The sequence below is a fragment of the Meles meles genome, chromosome 6 (assembly GCF_922984935.1).
Source record: "Meles meles chromosome 6, mMelMel3.1 paternal haplotype, whole genome shotgun sequence".
Classification (NCBI taxonomy): Eukaryota; Metazoa; Chordata; class Mammalia; order Carnivora; family Mustelidae; genus Meles; species Meles meles.
In genome coordinates this window covers 66,383,423-66,403,664 of record NC_060071.1, presented here as the reverse complement: position 1 = coordinate 66,403,664, position 20,242 = coordinate 66,383,423, and the positions used below count along the sequence as shown (strand labels likewise).

Sequence of the window (20,242 nt, the reverse complement as noted above, 5' to 3'; positions counted from 1 at the left end):
AAGAGATCCTAATTGGAAAGGAGAAAAAACTAGCAATAGAACCAAAGTAAGAGACTCGGGGTAATTTTAGTTGTTGTCTTTGAGATGAATTAATGTATATTTTTAAAAAGCATTTTTAAAGAGAGCACTATTCAAATGAGCTGTAACCATCTGTCACATTTAACTATAAGGTTGGCATTTTTGTCCCCCTTTTAATATAGTAAAACTAAAGTTAAGAGAATTTAAGTGGCTTACCCAGAGTTTTAACGTAAGTGAGTTAGCAATTGCTGGAAAGGTTTAGGATGGTTCTCCTTAAGGACAGATTAATGGAGAAAAATTACCTTACAAGGTTCTTTTTAATGTGTTTCATTGCTTGAGCATAAAGTCAGGACAGCGATATACTTCCCTTTCTAGAGGCTGAATTTCTACCTGTTACCTAAGACTCCTAGGAACCCAGAGCAGATGACCACTGATTTGTTTACCTGGTCAGATTATAATAAGATAAATATTTATTTATTTGAGAGAGAGAAAATCTCAAGCAGACTTCCTGCTGAGCACAGAGCCTGATACAGCACTCCACCCAGGGCTTGATCTCGTGCCCCTTGAGGTCATGACCTGAGCCAAAACCAGGAGTCGGACCCTTGACCAACTGCGCCACCCAGGCACCCCTGAGATAAATATTTGTTAAACATCCATATGATTCTGCCCTATTTATTTCTCCACCTAATATTCTGATAAAGTTTACTTAACAGTTTTAATCTTTAAAATCAGCTATTTAGATCGAGAACAAGGAAAAGAACCTCAGTTGAGTGACATTGTTTATTATCCTGGAACCATGAAATTGAGGTCTAATTTATACATTGAATAGCAAATTCATAGATTTATCTTTCAGAATTTCTTTTTCAGAACTTCCCCTTGCTCAGGTTCAAGAAGAGAGTGAAGAGGCTCGCTCTGCATCTTCTTTCTTGGCAGAAGTTTCTCAATACACAAATGGGTGAGTAGCACTCCATTAGTCCAGCCCATTTGAATACTGTTTTAATAATTCAACCTCTTAGGGGCACCTGGGTGGCTCAGTCGGTTGGGTGTCTACCTTTGGCTCTGGTCATAGGATCGAGCCCCACGTCTGGGCTTCCTCCTCAAAGAGGAGTCTGCTTCTCTCTCTCTCTCTCTCTCTCTCTCTCTCTCTCTCTCCCTTTGCCCCCCACCCCCGTCTCACGTTCTCTCTCTCTCTCAAATAAATAAACAAAATCTTTAAAAAAAATAAAAATAATTCTACCTCTTAGCTCAGTTGTTTGGTAGAGTAACTTTTGAACAATTTTAATTCCAGTTTTTAAAAATCAGTTAAGGGCTTTTGAAATAACAGGTACCCATTTGTTTCTGAGACTGAGACAAGTTTGGACACATCTTTACTCTTATAAAAAATGAAGATAATAATTATTTGCTTTAGAAGTCTACATGGTAAAAGATGCAAGATCTATTGTTTTCTTTAGGAAACTTTTAGGTTTAAAGATGAAAGCTACTGCCAGTTAAATATTTTGTATTAAGGGGCGCCTGGGTGGCTCAGTGGGTTAAAGCCTCTACCTTCGTCTCAGGTCATGATCCCAGGGTCCTGGGATCAAGCCCCACATCGGGCTCTCTGCTCCGCAGGGAGCCTGCTTCCTCCTCTCTCTCTGTCTGCCTCTCTGCCTAGTTGTGATTTCTCTCTGTCAAATAAATAAAATATTAAAAATATATATTTTTTTATATTAAATAGATAAAAAATATTTAAATATTTAGCTATGTTTTTAAAAGATGATGTGTCTAGAGTTTTAGTCTGATTACTATTCTGTTTTTTTCTGGAATTATTGCCTCTTAGCTGCATTGGATGTGGTGTTCCTGGCTGGTATTTGTGGACCTCACTGAAGAATGGCATCACCCCTTACCTTCGCTGCGCTGCATTGTTTTTCCATTATTTACTTGGAATAACACCACCTGAAGAACTGCTAACCAGTAAGTAGGAAGAGGAAATCTCAGAGTAGTAAATATGGGATTTTTTTCCCTTATCTTCAACCTTAGAAGTATAAAGTGGGGACAGGCAAAACCACTTGTCTACTCCCTGTCTCTTCAATCAGCACTCACTCCCAGCATGTGTGTGCCTGCTGTGGTATAGGTTAAAAGTGAGACCAAAAATGAGATTAGCCTCATAATATGCAAAACCTACTCATGGCTCCTCTCTAGGTCTAGTTTATGTACTTGAGCTTCTAAAATGCACACAGAATATAACAGAAAGGATATGCAAAAAATTAGAAACATTGGTACCTTTAGGGAAGGGAATGTTTTAGCTAAGTAGAGGGAAAACTTTTTTGTGTACTCTGTTATTTGAATTTTAAACATATGACTATTACAAAAGAACTAAACTGCTGCGAGGAGACTCCTGTTGGAACAAACCAAGGACACACATACCTGAGTAACAATCATTTCCTTTCTTTACTTGCCTTTAATCTAGATCAAAGTAGACAAGACTTCCTTGTAGCTTTGTGTAGGTGAAATTCAGAACATTTGTATATTTTATAAGCATCACCAGAATTGTTCAGAGTCATGCTTTTGTTCTTTGAGATTAAGCTGAACAGCTCAGCTTTACTGGCTCTCAGCTTTTTCTTGAACTCAGTTCAGTAGGGCTTACTTGATCTAGGTTTGTTATGGTTCTGTATACAGGCATACCTTGTTTTATTATGCATGACTTGACTTTGCTTTGCAGATACTGTGTTTTTTACAAATTAGAGGTTTGTGGCAAGCGTGTGGTAAGCAAGTCTGTCAGCACCATTTTTCCAACAGCATTTGCTCACTTCTTGTCTGTGTCACATTATGATTATTCTTGCAATAGTTCAAATTTTTTCATTGTTATATTTGTGAGGGTGACCTGTGGTGATTGATTATGACTAGCTGAAAGCTCAGATGATGGTTAGCATTTTTTAGCAGTAAAGTATTTTTTTATTTATGTCTGTACCTTGTTGTTTTAGACCTAATGCTTTTGCATACTAAATAGACTACAGTCTAGTAAAAACATAACTTTAATATGCCCTGGGAAACCGGAAATTCACTTGACTTGCTTCACTGCAATGCTGGCTTTATTGTGGCGGTCTGGAACCAAACCCGCAATTATCTCCGTGGTATGCCTGTCAATGGGGGACTAGTTGCCCATACAGATCTGTTGTTTCCATTTAGAAAAACATGTATTAACTTATCTAGTCGGTGCTGTAATACAACAGTGAGTAAGACTAAGTCTTTTATTGGGAGGAGACTAAATGTATACAAACAGATAAATGTAAGTGGTGATGAGTGCTACCAAGAAAAATAAAGCAGGTCAAGGGGATAGAGAGTGCTGGGCTGGAATAATACGTTTCGTAGATAGTCATGGAAGACTTCTCTTTGAGGACACATTGAGCAAAGAGACATTGAAATAAAGATGGGGTTGAACTGGACAGAGAGTTGAAGGAAGAGTATTCCTAAGCAGAAGGAAAATTAAAAACTAAAAACTTTGCTTGACATCATCAAAGAATAATAAAAAGATGAGTGTAGCTGAAACATAATGAACAGGGTGAGGATGGTAAGAGATGAGGTTCAAGAGGCAGCCAGGGACAGCTTATGAAGGGCCTTTATTGCCACGATAAGGACTTTGTGTTTCGTGCCTTGTGGTGGAGTGGCATTGGAGAAACCTCATCAGGAGAATGAATCTGATTTGCGTTTTGAAAGGATCACTGTGGTTTGTCTCTAAGTTTTATGGTGTATAGAAATGAACATAAACAATGAAGAAACTATTCACAGGTTGACCAGGTAAGAATAATGTGCTTATTAAATGTATTTTTATTCTCTTGCAGATTCTGCAGAAGGAGAGTACAGTGCACTCTGTAGCTATCTGTCTTTACCCACAAATTTGTTCCTACTTTTTCAGGAATATTGGGATACTGTAAGACCCCTCCTCCAGAGGTACTGTAAGAGTAAAATATCATTGTTGGGTCATTATATAGTTTGGAAATTTTAAATTAAAATTATTTGCTAAGCTTCTAGATTGATTAGACTTGATTGAAGTGGGTAACAAAAATATAGGAGATTCCTAATTCACACATTCAATGAGTTAGAGATAAGTCCAGCAGCCATGGCAGCTGGACTTTCCACTTCTCCCACCATGATTACCATTCCTGTACTACTCTTCCCCGCAGCTGCCGTTTCTTGCCAGTATCCACCACTGACCCCAGTGGGGTAATAATATCACAATTTCCTTTTGTTCCTCCAGCCTGGGAAAAGTGGTGGTTTACTACTATTGGCTAATCTTTGGATTGCCTTGCTTTTTTGTCTCCTGGTTGGGTTCCCAGCCCGTCTGTCATCTTTATTACCAATTCCTGGTATTAAATTCCTTCTTCAGAGTGGTTTCTGTTTTTCCAACAAGACCTTGATTGATTAGCCCTTTTAAAAAAAGATGAATGGGGCATTTGGGTGGCTCAGTCAGTTAAGCATCTGCCTTCAGCTCAGGTCATGATCCTAGAGTCCTGGCATTGAACCCCACATCAGGCTCCTGCTCAGGAGCCTGCTTGTCCCTCTTCTTCCTGCCTGTGCTGTATCTCGCTATCTCTGTCTCTCTCTTTCTCTCAAATAAACAAATAAAATCTTTAAATAAATAAATTAATTAAATTTAAAAGAGGTGAATAAAAGAAAAGGGGAAAAATAAACAGACACAAAAATGAAGGAAAGAAAAGCTACGGGGTAAGATGTGAGACAGAAGTCTAACAGAGGCAACATGGAAAGAAGGGACAGAAGGATTTGGAGTGGGTGGCTCATGGATGAAGACTGTGCTGAAGTTGTGATGACCTGTTTGCTTTTCTCTTGGCTCCCTATATAGGTGGTGTGCAGATCCTGCATTACTAAACTGTTTGAAGCAAAAAACCACTGTAGTAAGGTTGGTTTTCCTTCTCAATCCTTTTCCCCCATCTACAGGTTGTGTTTCCAAAAGTAATTGGTTTGTGGCTCATGCAGTCCAGTCTTTCTTCTTCATTCTCACTCAGTACATTGTTTCCCTACGTTTCTTTTAAGGCTTTGCCAGGTGCTCGCTTCGGCAGCACATATATTAAGGCTTTGCCAGAAATTGGATTCTTCCTACAACTGATTTTTTTTCTTGGAGTGGCTATCCTTTCCCTCTTAAATTGTTTTACTCCACCAGCTCCTCTTCGTTAAGCTTTAACATACTTATTAAAAGGCACAGGAGGAGATGGCATTTTGGAGCTGCCAGTGTATTAAAATCAAAAAGTAGTAACAGTATTCCAACACTCCACTTTTTTCCTTTTGAGAATAGAGTAAGATATAAATAGAACTGTTCCCTCTTCCCCTTCCCTTCTGATCTATATACTTAGACTACCCAACAAAACTGTTCCTCAGCCCCCAACTGTTATGGCTTAATCAGAATCCACCTCTTCCTCAAAGACTAATTCAAATGTGACCTCCTCCTGCAAGTCTGCTCTAGTAATATGCTCTCAGATGTGTGTGCATGTGTACCTGCCAGCACTACAAATAAGCACTGCAGGCTTACTTTCTTTGTATCCTCTCCAAGGCCTTTTTATGTTATATATGTGTCTAATTTTTATTCCAGTTGAATTGCATCAGTAAACAAGCAGAGGAATTGACCCCCAACTTAAATGCTGACATCAGTACTGTTTTCTCATGGCTAAACCAAACATTGTGACACAATGAGTATTTGCCGCCTTCTTTTCTCATCTTTCTTACCCCTCAAACTTCCTTCCCCATATGCTTCCTGCTCCTTAACCCAACTTTATTGATTTAGAGATTACAGAACCAGCTTTTATAACTTCAGTACAGTAGTATTCACATCACCAAGAAAAGAGAATAGAGAGAAAAGTTTAAAAGATGAGTACATGTTTTAAAACTGTTAATCTCACACAGTTTTTCCTTTATTTCAGTTCATTGTGTGCCTTTTAGACAACTACTATTTCCTCAGCATGGTGCTAAAATACTTTGGGAGAGTTAAAAGATCTAACACATACAGCTTTTTGGTCATGGGTAATTTACAATCTAATTATGTACATAAACTAAAGACATAAAATTAAATAGTATATGTATGAATATACTGTTAATGCTATAGAAATTTAAAGAGTAAAATATTTTTAATGATGCACAGTTGGTCTTAGAGGAGATAATTTTTAGCTGAACATAGAAGGAATTAGAAAATTTAAGTTGATTGGGGGTCACCTGGGTGGCTCCATCTGTTAAGTGTCTGCCTTCGGCTTGAGTCATGATCTCGGAGTCCTAGCATCAAGCCCCACATCAGGGTCTCCCCGCTCAGCAGTGAGTCTGCTTCTCTCTCTTCCTCTGTGATCTCTCCCACTCTTGCTCTCTCTCAAATAAAAATAAAAATAATAATAATAAAGATTTAAGTTGACTGGGATTTGAGGATAGAATTTCCACATGATTCACATGACGTTTCCAGGGTATGTGTGCAAGGCTTTTATTGTATCTGTATTGTATGGTAAGAATGAATAATAATATTTGCAAACATGTTATCAAGTACTAAGTATTTTATATTCCACTTCAATATCTTATTAAGTCCTCAATAGCTGTGAGCTTCTTCCATTACTATTATTTGTATTTAACATTTCTTAAATCAGCATGAGTCCTAAAAAAAAAAAAAAATCAGCATGAGTCCTTATATTTTTCTCCCCCCACCACCTCAGAAATGTGTTATTAAGTTGATGGTATAACTTATGACTGAGAAAGGATAATATATCCATCCTCTATTTACAGACCAGGAAATATAGGCTAAAGTTCAGTGACTTGTCAGGGATCAGAATTTAGGATTTGTAGCGAGGTCTGTCTGATTTCAAAGGAAGTCTGTGGTTTTTTGTGTGTGGGGTTTTTTTTTCTCACTTTTATAGTCCTTTTTTCTGTGTTCCTCCATCTTTTTATCTCTCTCTCTGCCTCCTACATTTAGTGAGGAGTGCCTAGGTATTAGTCATGAAGTCTGTATTCTTAACAACATCTTTATGTTACCTTCCTAGCCATCATGGAAATTTAGCTAGAACATTTAGTCTTAGGAAATAGTGGGATTTGAGTTTGGAAAGGAAACCAGATGATGAAAGATTTGTAATTCTAGGCCGACCGAGAAACTTGGATTTAATGTAGCCAACAGGAGGAATTACTGTGGGTTTCAAGTATGGATCCTTTTGTTATTTTTAAAATACTTGTCCTTCTATTACTTGGTCAATTTTTGACATGGGCTTATTTACTCAGAAGTAAAATTGTCTTTTAAATTATGTTTCTAGATACCCTAGAAAAAGAAATAGTTTGATAGAGCTTCCTGATGACTATAGCTGCCTCCTAAATCAAGCTTCTCATTTCAGGTAAGAAGAAATATATTTCTAAAAAATTTTTAAGTTTGCAATTGGTATGTATCACCACTAGCAAACTTTTTTTTAAAGTAACCACTGAGCATCCTCTATAACAGTGATTGTCAGTTTCTTTCTTATTATTGAGGTGAGAACCATAAAACAATTAATGATGGTAAATTAATGATGAGTACAATTCAGTGCTGTTTAGTGTATTCACAGTGTTGTGCAACTACCACCTCTCTCTAGTTTCAAAACTTTTTCATCACGCCAGAGAAATCCTTGTATCCACTAAATACTCACTCCCCTTTTCCCTCTTTCCCGATCCCCTGGTAACAAGTAATCTGCTTCCTGTCTCTATGGATCTGCCTACTCTGAAGTCTGATAAAAGGAGTCAAATAAAAGGAGTCACATAATGTGTGACCTTTTGTGTCTGGCTTCTTTCACTTGGTATAGTTTTTGAGGCCATTTAAGTTGTAGTATGTATTCAGTCCTTTCTTGGCTAAATTAATATTCCACCATAGGGGTGCCTGGCTGGCTTAGTCAGTGGATCATGCAGCTCTTGATCTTGGGGCTGTGAGTTTGAGCCCCATGTTAGGTGTAGAGATTATTTAAAAATAAAACCTTAAAAATAATAACAATATTCCATTGTATGAATATACCAGAGTTTGTTTATCTGTTTATCCATTGATGAGCATTTAGGTTGTTTCCCCCTTTTGACTGTTAAGAATAATGCTACCCAATGTCCACAATAGCCCAACTATGGAAAGAACCTAGATGTCCATCAACAGATAATGGATAAAGAAGATGTGGTTATATATACAATGGAATACTATGCAGCCATCAAAAGAAATGAAATCTTGCCTTTTGCAACGATGTGGATGGAACTAGAGGGTATTTTGCTGTGCAAAATAAGTCAATCAGAGAAAGACAATTGTCATATGATCTCCCTGATATGAAGAATTTGAGAGGCAGGGTGGGAGGCTTAGGGGGTAGGGATGGAAAAAATGAAACAAGGTGGGATTACAAACCATTAGAGATTCTTAATCTCACCAAACAAACTGAGGGTTGCCAGGGGAAGAGGGGTAGGGAGAGGTGGTTGGGTTATGGACATTGGGGAGGGTATGTGCTATGGTGAGTGCTGTGAAGTGTGTAAACCTGGAGATTTACAGACCTGTACCTGTGGAGCTAATAATACATTATACGTTAACAAAAAAAAAGAATAATGTTACCATTAAATTCCTGTACAAGTTTCTATGTGGACATATATTTTCATTTCTCTTGGGTATATATTCCTAGAAGTAGAATTACTTGGTAATTCTGTGTTTAAATCTTTGAATAACCACTAAACTGTTTTTCATAATTATACCATTTATATTCCCATCAACAATATAAGTGGACTCCTGTTTTTCATATCCTCGTCAACACTTGTTTTCTATTTTTTTAATGAAAACTATCCTAGTGGGTATAAAATGATAGCTCATTGAGGTTTGATATACATTTTCTTAATGACAACTGATGTTAAACATCTTTTCATGTCCTTATTGGACATTTGTGTATGTTCTTTGGAGAAATGTCTGTTTAAGTCCTTTACCCTTTTTATAATTGGACTGTCTGTTTTGTTGTTGAGTTGTAAGACTATATTGAAGGGGAGGAAAACTCTTCCTTTCTTCCCTCTAGGTTCTTTAGCCAAATAATTAAATTGACATAAGACAGATTAAGAGGAGAAAAGTTTAATTTTGCATATATGGGAGCTCATAGAAATACAAGACTCAAAGAAATGACTGGGTTTATGCCTTTTAGTCAAAGAAACAGTTTTTTATGAAGATTTGACAAAACAAAGTGGTTTAGGCTTGGAGTACCAAATTAACGAAGAATTAAGAGAGTTTGTTTATACAGCCTTCTTGACCTTGAATTCCCTATCTCTGGTGGTAAGGGTACTTTCTATGCTTCTGGTATAGGGAGGATACCTTCACATGGGAGATTTATTTCCTGCTTTCAGGAGAACAAAAGATGGTTAGAGTGTCCGTTTTGCACCTGCTGTTTCTTAAGTAACTTTAATTCAAAATAATCAATATGCCAAAGTGGCATGTTTTGGGATGACCTCTTCTGTTCTCTTTCAGTATATTCTGGATATTCAGCACTTACCAGATTCTTATTTTGCAGATATTTTCTTCCATTCTATAGGTTGTGTTTTCACATTCTTCATAATGTTTTCAATATGTAAAACTTCATTTTAGGGGCACCTGGGTGGCTCATTCCTTAAGCATCTCCCTTCAGCTCAGATCATGATCCCAGCGTCCTAGGATGGAGCCCTGCTTTGGGCTCCCCACTCAACGGAAAGCCTGCTTCTCCCTCCTACTCCCCCCTTGTGGTCCCTCTCTTGCTGTGTCTCAGTCAAATAAATAAATAAAATCTTTTTTTTTTTAAGTTCATTTTACCTATTTTTTTGTTTGTTTCTTGTGTTTTTGGTGTCAAAACTAAGAATCCATTGCCAGATCTGAGGTCATGAAGGTTTACCCCTTGTTTTCTTTGAATAGTTTTGTAGTTTTAGCTTTATGTTTAGACTGTGGATTTGGTTTTTTTGGTTTTTTTTTGTGTTTTTTTAGATTTTATTTATTAGAGAGAGAGAACAAGCAGGGGGATTGGGAGAGGAAGAAGCAGGCTTCCTGCTGAGCAGAGAGCCTGATGCGGAACTTGATCCCAGGACCCTGGGATCATGACCTGAGGTGAAGGCAGAGGCTTAACCCACTGAGCCACCCAGGTACCCCTAGACTGTGGGTTTGTTTTGAGTTAATTTCTGGAATAAGACAGGAGGTCCAACTTCATTCTTTCTTTCATATGGTTTCCAATTATCCCAGCACCATTTTTTAAGAGTTTGGATAATCTTCGCACCCATGTTGAAAATCAATTGGTCATGGATGTTTGGGTTCCTTTTTTTTTTTTTTTTTTTAATATTTTATTTATTTGACAGAGGAAATCACAACTAGGCAGAGAGGCAGACAGAGAGAGAGGAGGAAGCAGGCTCCCTGCAGAGCAGAGAGCCCGATGCGAGGCTCGATCCCAGGACCCTGAGATCATGACCTGAGCCGAAGGCAGAGGCCTCAACCCGCTGAGCCACCCAGGCACCCCCTGTTTGGGTTCCTTTCTAAATTCTAAAGTCTATTCCATTGGTCTATATGTCTATCCTGATGCTAGTACCACCTTTCTTAATTACCATGGCTGTGTAGTAAGTTTTGAAATTATAATGTGTTGCCTTTCCAACTTTTTCTTTTTCAGTGTTGCTTTGACTGTGAATAGGTCATACTTTTCTGCTTCTTTGTAAGCTTTGTTAGTTTTGTTGAAAATTGGACATTTTGATTATTGTAGTGGGTCTGTAAATCAAATTCTACCTCAACCCCAAGAATTGCCACTGTTGCTTGATAAAGGCTCCAGGTGTCTCTTTAGTGACTTTTCCAAACTGGTTTTTTGGGGTTTTTTTTGCAAAGACTGTGTTCCTTATTGTATGTCCACTAAAGTCTCTATTCCATTATCTCTGCAGTCAGCCAGTAAACTGACAAGATTTCCTTAAATTTCTGGATCGAACAAGAAAAGTGAAGAGAAGAAAAAAATATAAAGAATATTCTGTCTCTTTAAATTCCCTCTACCATCACTGCAGAGAAAGTGACTTTAGTCCATAGGGGTTGAAACAATGGCCAGTATCTCGTCAGCCCTCCAGTAAACTGCCAGGCATAACTAAACTCACAACCATGACATTTGAGGATATCATCTCTATTACCCGTCATGGTACCAGCAAGCCACACCAGAATTATGGGCAGCCACCTCCATAGCTACCTGCTATAGGGCTGGGAGTTAGAGGGTGGTAGTCACAACACAAAAAGCCAAAATCCATTGAAATTTACCAGCCTCTTTCTTTGTTAAGCACTCCTGTGGATGCTGCAAGTGTTCACCTAGATTATAAGTTCCAAAATAGTTTCTTCAGACAGTTCTTGCTAGATCAATAGGTGTATTGGTAGAAGAAACAATTCCTGGAGCTCGGAGCTCGATACTCTACCATGTTCTAGGATATATCCCTCAACTTTTTTTTAAGCTACAGGAGCCTTTTTTTTTTTTTTTAAGCACTCCAAGAATCATCATTTATTCCTGTATCTTTTAACAGTGTGCTACTGTAGAATTGTGGTCAGCACATCTGTCAACTGAAATAACACTGTTTTCAACTTCATAAACAAATAGTTCTTTTAGAAATATCTTTTATACATGTGTCGTTAAGCACTGTTATATGTGCATTAGAGTGAGGTGAGCACATCCTCACTGAAATAACACTGAAGAACCCTTGTTTGTGCAAGCTAAATCTTATATGAAATCCTATTAGAACAGCAAAACAAGTAATAGCATTGTGGCTCAGGTTTAACCCTGGGTGCTGGAGAGAGAAGTATACCACCTTAGCCTTTTTTGATACTTGTTCCCCTCTACCTCAATCAAAATAAATAACACACTAAGGCAGTGTTTCTCAGACTTTATTTTATCTTCCTCTTCCCTTTCACTGATTGCTTTCAAAAAATATCTGGATGATAAAGACTGGTAAGAAGTACAATAAACAAGTTACATTGTACTCGTTATGAATATCACATATGAATTACCTGTTAGTTACTTTTATAAGAAAACAGCATGAGCTTAAACACATGATTCGATATGATAAAGTAATGTCATATAACATTAACAGTTCACACTTACCTTGCTCTAATATGATGTAAGTTATTCAAATAACATAAATTCGTGAGCTGCACACCACCAGTGTAATGCCCCTGGATGGAGAAATTATATTCATGTCCGCCTTAGCCATTGGTGTGTGAATATTTCATATTTGAATCACAATGTATCATGTCTTAAAAATAACAGGCCAGAATTACTATTGATGCAATTATGTATCCTTGACATTCAGGTGGCATCACACCACCACCCATAGCAAACCAGATTAATAGTGATGACATGAAATTAGCAGTAATTTGTAATTAAAAGGCAGGAATCTCAGTCTGATGAAAATCAAAGCCTAGTCAAGATTTTATTGATGATGTACGGTAATAGAGCATCTTGTTTTGCAAATGGCAAGAATTCCAAAGCTCAGTTAGGAGTTCTGTAATATTAAGCATTGTACAGCAGCCAGACTTCTTAATAATTTAATTAGAGCTCTCAGAAAACACAAAGAACACTTAAATTTTGTTTCAAGGATACCAGTTAATAATTCTAATGAATTGCCTTGGCATACAAAGTGACTATTACAGTCCTTAGTCATATGTTAAATAACTTGCTGTCATTTGAAGGAGCAAAGAAAGTGATGGCAGTTGATTATAATTCTGAGGGTTTGAAGAGCCCTTATGTGGCCCACTCTGAGAATTACTGATCTCCAAAATGATTAAGGAAATTGTCCCATTCTGTTACAACCATTGCTTTGAGCCCTGAAGTCAGGGACTTTAATGGGCCCAGCAGGGGCTTGGGCAGCCCATACTCCCGCCTCTTGTACTAGGTAGAATTGATCTTGGTTTTAGTTCCCTTGCTGTTTGTCCCATGCAGATTATGTTCAACCACCTAAAGAAATGGCTGAGCCATTCACCTCTCAGCCCTTAAAACATGAGCTAGATGGTTTCAGAAATTGCATCCAGTTCCAAATGCAGTGATTCTCTTAATCTTAGGGCTGTATTGCTATCACAGAATCCCAGTGAATAGGTGAATCCCAGCGTTAAGGGATAATAAGTGAATCCCAGCCAATCACTGTTGGCTCCTAGAAGGCTCTGAGGAGAGTGTTAGTCACTAATCACAGTGAAGATCCCCCTGGATGATACTACGTACTGGTTTTAAGTAAAGTGAAAATAAATCTTACGATCTCTTCCAGTTCTTTGTCACCACCAGTTTCCAATAAGACTGAGCCATTTCTTTTTTTTTTTTTAAGATTTTATTTATTTATTTGATAGACAGAGATGACAAGTAGGCAGAGAGGCAGGCAGAGAGAGAGGGGTAAGCAGGCTCCCTGCTGAGCAGAGAGCCCGATGCGGGGCTCGATCCCAGGACCCTGGGATCATGACCTGAGCCGAAGGCAGAGGCTTTAACCCACTGAGCCACCCAGGCACCCCAAGACTGAGCCATTTCTACTGTAGGAGGGTAAGCTGCCCAGTTACTATACTTTAGGTATCACCCCTTTTTTCCTCTATAGGATATTAGTGATAGGACTCAGCTATCCTGCACTAAGTGAAAGATTTTGGCTTTATCCAAAAAGAGCTAAAATTGTGTTCTTCCCCCTGGAAGTAAAAATAGTCTCCTCACCTCCCGGACACAGGAGTGGAATACCTGTGCACGGAGTCCTTCTGCTCCTTTGTAGACAGTGGTGGTTTTATTATCTTACCTGAGAAATGAGAGATCAGAGAATAAACTGTTAATGCCTGTTGGGGATGGATGTTCTTTTGGTGCTCTTTATTCTGACCCCATTTTAAGCCTCACTGGATCTCAGCTTACTGGTTGCATTTATTTATTACTCCCCAAATAAAGGAATTCTTTTTTTTTTTTTAAAGATTTTATTTATTTGACAGAGATCACAAGTAGGCAGAGAGGCAGGCAGAGAGAAAGGAAGGGAAGCAGGCTCCCCGTTAAGCAGAAAACCTGATGCGGGGCTTGATCCCAGGACCCTGAGATCATGACCTGAGCTGAAGGCAGAGGCTTTAACCCACTGAGCCACCCAGGCACCCCCAAATAAAGGAATTCTTGATGTTTCTAATATGTCCATTAGAAGGCAGAGATAGGAGTGTAGAAAGCTTCTTTTTTTTTTTTTAAAGATAGCATTATCACTTTAATTTGGAGAGTGATACCCCTCTTTGAGGGGCATTACAGCAAGGCTCTAGCATGCTTCTGTGTAAAATGGTAGATCTCAGCGTACTACTTGGTTCAAGCAAGTCAACTCTTGTCACTTTTTCCTTCCTAAGGACTTGCTTTAAGCGTTTCCCAGATAGTGTGTGAACTCTAATACTATAGTCTTATTTTAACTCTAAAGATCTCAATACTTAAACAAAATGGACAGGAAAATGTATCTGAATGCTTACTGCACATTTGTGATTTAAAAAAAGGGGGGGGGGCGCCTGGGTGGCTCAGTGGGTTAAAGCCTCTGCCTTCGGCTCAGGTCATGATCCCAGGGTCCTGGGATAGAGCCCTGCATTGGGCTCTCTGCTCTGCAGGGAGCCTGCTTCTCTTCCTCTCTCTGTCTGCTTGTGATATCTGTCTGTCAAATAAATAAAATCTTTAAAAAAAAAATTACACCTAACCAGTTCATATTTCTCTAATACTGAAGACGTCAGCTTGACTAAACCAGTCCAGAGGAGGGAGTTGACTATAATTGGTCATGTCAGATGAATACTAGATTCTATAAAAGTATCTCAGTCTCAAGGCATATTTAATTGCCAAACTATGGGAATTATCAGGACACTGTATGTTTAATAATAAGTTTTCTTACTATGGATTAATCAGGAGATTTTTTTTGTTGTTAAGTCCTTATTAAAGAGAAATCATATAATTAAATGTTTTCTTGTGTTTTGGGGCACCTGGGTAGCTCACTCCGTTAGGCATCCAGCTCTTGATTTCAGCTCGTGTCATGATCTCTGGGTTGTGAGATGGGTCCCTACATTGGTCTCTGCGCTAGGCATGGAACCTGCTCTTCACCCTGGGCATAGAGCCTGTGTGGGATTCTCTCTTTCTCTCTCCCTCTCTAAATGAATGAGTGAATGAACATTTTCTTGTGTTTTTAAGAGCTTTCTTTGCTGCAAAGCAGCCAATGATGAATGCAGTTCATTGCTAACTGGATATGTCATGCTTTTATTGTTTCTCCCCCATACTGAATGTTTTCTTCCCCTTTGAGGTGCCCACGGTCTGCAGATGATGAGCGAAAGCACCCTGTCCTCTGTCTTTTCTGTGGAGCCATACTGTGTTCTCAGAACATTTGCTGCCAAGAAATTGTGAATGGGGAAGAGGTTGGAGCTTGCATTTTTCATGCACTTCACTGTGGAGCTGGAGTCTGCATTTTCCTAAAGTGAGTAGTGAGTGTTCTGGATGCTTCCTAATGAACTTACGGAATCTGGATCAATCTGGAGGCTATTATGGTAGGACAGTGTGTTGGTAGGAAATGGTCTATCAGCAGTTAATAGACCTGTTATTCACATGAAATTGCACTTGAGAAGATATTATAGAATATTACAAAATAAGTTTGAAAAAAGGATTCTGTTCACATTCGATTATTTGTGGTATATTTTAAGCATGATAGAGTTTGCATCGATTACTCTGGTGTTGTGTAACACTCAGGTGTGGTGATAGGGCTTGGAGTCCTCACACTTACATTAAAATACCTATGCAAAGTTATCCTTTGAATATATTCATTTTCTTCCTTTCTACTATCAGGCAACCATTGTTTTCCCTGGTCTCTCAGCAAAAGGCTGAGAGTGGAACAATAGTTAACTTAATGTTTATGAAAGAACAGTACAGGTTCCCTGAGAGAAATAAAATTCAAAGTGGAGATGGGTGCTTTTTCTTTCCATTCTCCCCATGTAATGTAGTTTCTGTTTATGTAAGCCCAAATATCTAACTATGGAATATGTAATTATTGCATGTTGGCATCTGTTGGAACAGTGGGAATAAATTCTTAGAAGCCACGCCCAAACACCTATTTTCTTCTTTTAGGAAACTTACAGCATGTAAACCCACTACCTATTCCATCTGTTTATTTTATGTCACTCTCTGGTACTTACCCTTCTGTACACGTGCATACAAACATTCTTTTTATATCTTCCTGTCTAAGCTGTAACAGGCACAAGTAACTTCACAGTGGCAGTAGTTCTTTATAATTTGCACTGTTGGAGGCTGGCTCTAACTGGAAGTGGCTTGACACTTCCCTAGCTGACCTTCTTTCTGGCCCAAAGTTATCAAAACAAGAGATGTTCTGTCCTTCTGTTAAGCTCCCCATTCTAGGTTGTAGGTCCAGAAACAACAGAAATAACCCTGGACATCATTTTCCAGTATCTGTGGCTCAAGTGGGACAGCTTCCTTCCTCTCTTCAATACATTCAGTCAGTATTAATGGTCCCAATTTCCTAAATCCACTGATCCTTTCCCATAACTTAAGTAAAAATTGCAGTGTTCACTCTCTTTTATTTAAACAAAACACAGTTTAGTCTGTTGGTCTATGTTTACTCTCTTTAGACTGAATTCCTAACAGATATTGGCCATGTCTTTTCTTTAGATTAACTTTGATTTAGTGCCTATCATTTGCATACCTAAAGTTAATAATATTTCCAATCGGTTGTTTTTTCCTTCAGAATCCGAGAATGCAGAGTAGTCCTGGTTGAAGGTAAAGCCAGAGGCTGTGCCTATCCAGCCCCTTACTTGGATGAATATGGAGAAACAGACCCTGGCCTGAAGTAAGATTGGTTTATTTATTTTTCATTTTAGTCACATTATTGGACATGGTCAGTAACAGTTCTTTAAACACAGAAACTAATGCTAAATATTGAGAGATATTTTAAAATAAGTAGAAATTAAAAATAGTAAGTATGATACCATCCTTAATGTAGCACATAATTTTGAACAGCTTTGTGCTTCTCCAGAATGTGAGGGTAATCCTCCTCTAAAATTAAAGATGTAAGCCATCCTAATGTTTGAATATTATGTTGTTTTTAATCAACCTTTGTTCAGAATTACTTAGAAGGTCTAAGTATGAAGGTAGTCTTTGGATTAAGGGAGAAAATAGCTGAATGGTGAAAGTAGTTATTGACTGAGGATAAGATCTGACTTGTTCCAGAAAGGTAAGAAGTAGCAGAATTTTTTACTTAATTAGGCTCCTTGAAAATACCCAACCAGCTGAGGCACTGAGGCTTGAGTGCCTCCAGACTAAGAATCTCACAGTTCTCCATAATTGTAACAGCCAAATTTTAGTCATTTGAAATTAGCTGTGTTAGGGACTGTACTGCCTTAGAATTGATATACTATAGTTTTGTTTAAATATTTGCTAATCACCAGCAAATTTGTTATGTCATAAAGGCAACAATAAGCAAATACTTCTGAGCAGCAGAATGTAATTCGACGGCTTAGTGTTATACTTCAGACTTAATCTCTCCTATACAAAGACCAGAAATCAAAGCTAAGTAAACTGTTTGAGGCCAAAAAGCCATTAAGGCCCCATCAGACTACCCAGAAAAGGAATAGAGCTGCTTCATGTTATAAACCTTACGTTTAAATGGGGTCTCATAATGCCTGTGATATACTTTGCCTCTTTTCTGAATAATCAAGGAGTAAATTTCTGCTTCATCAGCTAAGTGATCTGTTAAGTTTGTGGTGATTAGGGGTGAAGAGAGAATATCCCTTTTAAAACTCTGTCTTTGTGATTCCTCCCAGTTCTAAGAACATCTCAAGAGTGTGAACTAATTTAGGCAGTAAAGATGTGGCAGTTATTTGATTTGAACTTACATGTTGTTTGTTTGTTTGTTTGTTTGTTTCCCTGAAGGAGGGGCAACCCCCTTCATTTATCTCGTGAGAGATATCGGAAGCTCCATTTGGTGTGGCAACAACACTGCATTATAGAAGAGATTGCTAGGAGCCAGGAAACTAATCAGATGTTATTTGGATTCAACTGGCAATTATTGTGAGCTTCAACATTGCCTTGGGACAATCACAAATGAAGAACAGTAATGAAGACCAATTCAAAATTACGGAGATCTTTCTGAGGGCTAGGGAAGGGTTGGCGGATCTTTGCTCCATGTCCAGATTCACATACATCAATACAATATTCCTTAACGGAGTATTGCTTTCAATTAATGAAAATGTGCTTGAAGGAGAAAAAGGACATTAATTAATCTGTTTTATGTTCTAGAACACTAAAAAATGCTTCTTTACCCCAAGTGTCTGATTCTGCTATTTCCAGAAAACTCATTTCCCTTCATCATCCGTCCCACTTCTTTTCATTTCATTCACCTGGTAAATGAAGTCACATTAAGCAGTTGTGGACATTTTTTTATGTTGGCTAATTCTTCTACAGTTTTGTGTTTGCTATTTCCCGCACATACCCAGGTTTAGTTTAGCTGACATTGAAGCACTGACAGGATTCTAATCTGTAGTCTTCCGTGCAGCTAAAGAGGAATTGCAGAAACCATGCAGTATACTTCAACTGAGAAAGTTTCCAAAAGAGTAAATTTTTTTTAATTACTTCTCTTTTAAGGAAATACCCCTAATGTGCCACTTACTGTTTCAGCCAGAAATCAAACAACTCTTTCTGTGGGCAGAGTTGCCATTTTTAAGGCAAATGTCTGCTAATGTGGAAAAGCTTTTTTCCCATTGTAGACCTCAAGAATAGGATAAGATAGGATAATGTATACATCATCCTATCCTTCACTGGGCTAAAGAAACTGTAGTTCTCACCTCTTACCACAAATAGCTTTGTTGAATTTTGAAATTACACTTTCTATTTTCCAGAGGCAAATTTCTAAAATGAATTCCCTTATCTCTTGTTTGTGGCACCATCCTATTTGACTCTTAAGAACCTGATGCAGTTCTGATGTAAACTATCTCTAGAACGAGGATAAGAAAATTGCCCCAGTGAATCGAGCATGGCAGCTGTCAATAAGAACAATCAGATTGAAGCCAACTCTGTCATCTTCTGTGTCTTTGTAAAAGACAAATCCTTCCGTTGTGTGCAACCTTTCATAAACTCTGGTTTTATGACTAGTACCGACAACCAAAAAAGCCATGTGATCAGTGGTCATGTGTCCTGTTATAATATGCTGTGGTTGAGCCATCGTGTTTGTAGATAATAGAGCTCTCCCGAATCTGTGTGTAGACTTCCTGGTTTTTGGCTTTAAGTTTTTATATCGAGAACTTGTGATCTAAACAGCAGACAGAAGATAAATTGAAATCTTCCACTTTAGCTTCTGTTGTCTCTGGAGTAATGTCAAGAATTTGAAAGATGCATTCAAAGACCATCTGATTTTGCCTTTGGTGACTACCATCATATATGTGTGTAAATGTTTTCCTATCTTCTTTTTGCTCAGCAAAGGCAAACAAATAAAAATACATTTGCAAAGTGATGATGCACATTTGGGGTTAGATTTTTTTGGTGTTGTTGTGTAAAGTAAAGATGGGTTTTGTAGTAAAGGATTGGCGTGAACAGGTATCAGAATCATAATCATGATTTTATACTTGAATTATTATTCAGAAGGTATCAGGAAACAGATACAATTCCACTGAACTATTTGTAACAAGTGATGAGTGAGGATCCGAAAACTCAGTATTCTGCTTGTCCAGTTTGTCAGTATGATTAAATGATTAGAACATCTCCCTTTATTTCTGATATAATTTTTGGGGGGTGGGTGGTCTGACTGGAAAATCTGAGCCAGAATAGGCAACAGAAGATGCTGACTTCTGCCCTAACTGATCGGCCCCATTTAGCAAAGATAAACTGGCTTTTTAGTTCTAGTCTTTTTATATTCACTTCATAAACCCTTAGGTTAAGCTCTTAAGCTGCCAGAGGGACTACCCTGTCCTGGCCAGTCAGACCTTCACTGCCAAAAAACCCATTTCATATTGAGTTCCACTCTTGAGATTGATTCAGACCCCTGCACTGGAGATGAATGTGTGTCTCAGTGCTGTCCCCAGCCCTAGGGATTTCTAATTATATTCAAATATCATAGTGGTTTGCCTTCATCATTGCAAACAATTTAATTATGCTTACGGAGTTTACTTGCAAATGAGCAAAAAGTCACTTTATTTTCATTAGTGTAGAATGTGGAGGAACCAGTTCAACAGGATGGCTCCAAAACTGTGTTTTTCTAATGTTTTTGGTGAGGGGCTGACAAGAATTTTAATGATAGAGTG

At 38.2% G+C, this 20,242-nt stretch overlaps 1 protein-coding gene across 2 annotated transcripts in view; it reads left to right on the top strand.

The window, feature by feature from the left end:
• The window catches only part of UBR1 (ubiquitin protein ligase E3 component n-recognin 1), a 142,904-nt gene extending 123,896 nt beyond the window's left edge, over positions 1-19,008 (top strand). For both annotated transcript variants that reach the window (XM_046007386.1, XM_046007385.1), the window contains 8 exons: positions 886-973; positions 1,835-1,968; positions 3,837-3,945; positions 4,856-4,912; positions 7,287-7,364; positions 15,247-15,417; positions 16,696-16,797; positions 17,880-19,008. In XM_046007386.1, coding sequence (XP_045863342.1) covers positions 886-973; positions 1,835-1,968; positions 3,837-3,945; positions 4,856-4,912; positions 7,287-7,364; positions 15,247-15,417; positions 16,696-16,797; positions 17,880-18,021 — 881 coding nt within the window. In that variant the 3' untranslated portion in view covers positions 18,022-19,008. The remainder of the gene's footprint in view (positions 1-885; positions 974-1,834; positions 1,969-3,836; positions 3,946-4,855; positions 4,913-7,286; positions 7,365-15,246; positions 15,418-16,695; positions 16,798-17,879) is intronic.
• Positions 19,009-20,242: the final 1,234 nt, after the last annotated feature.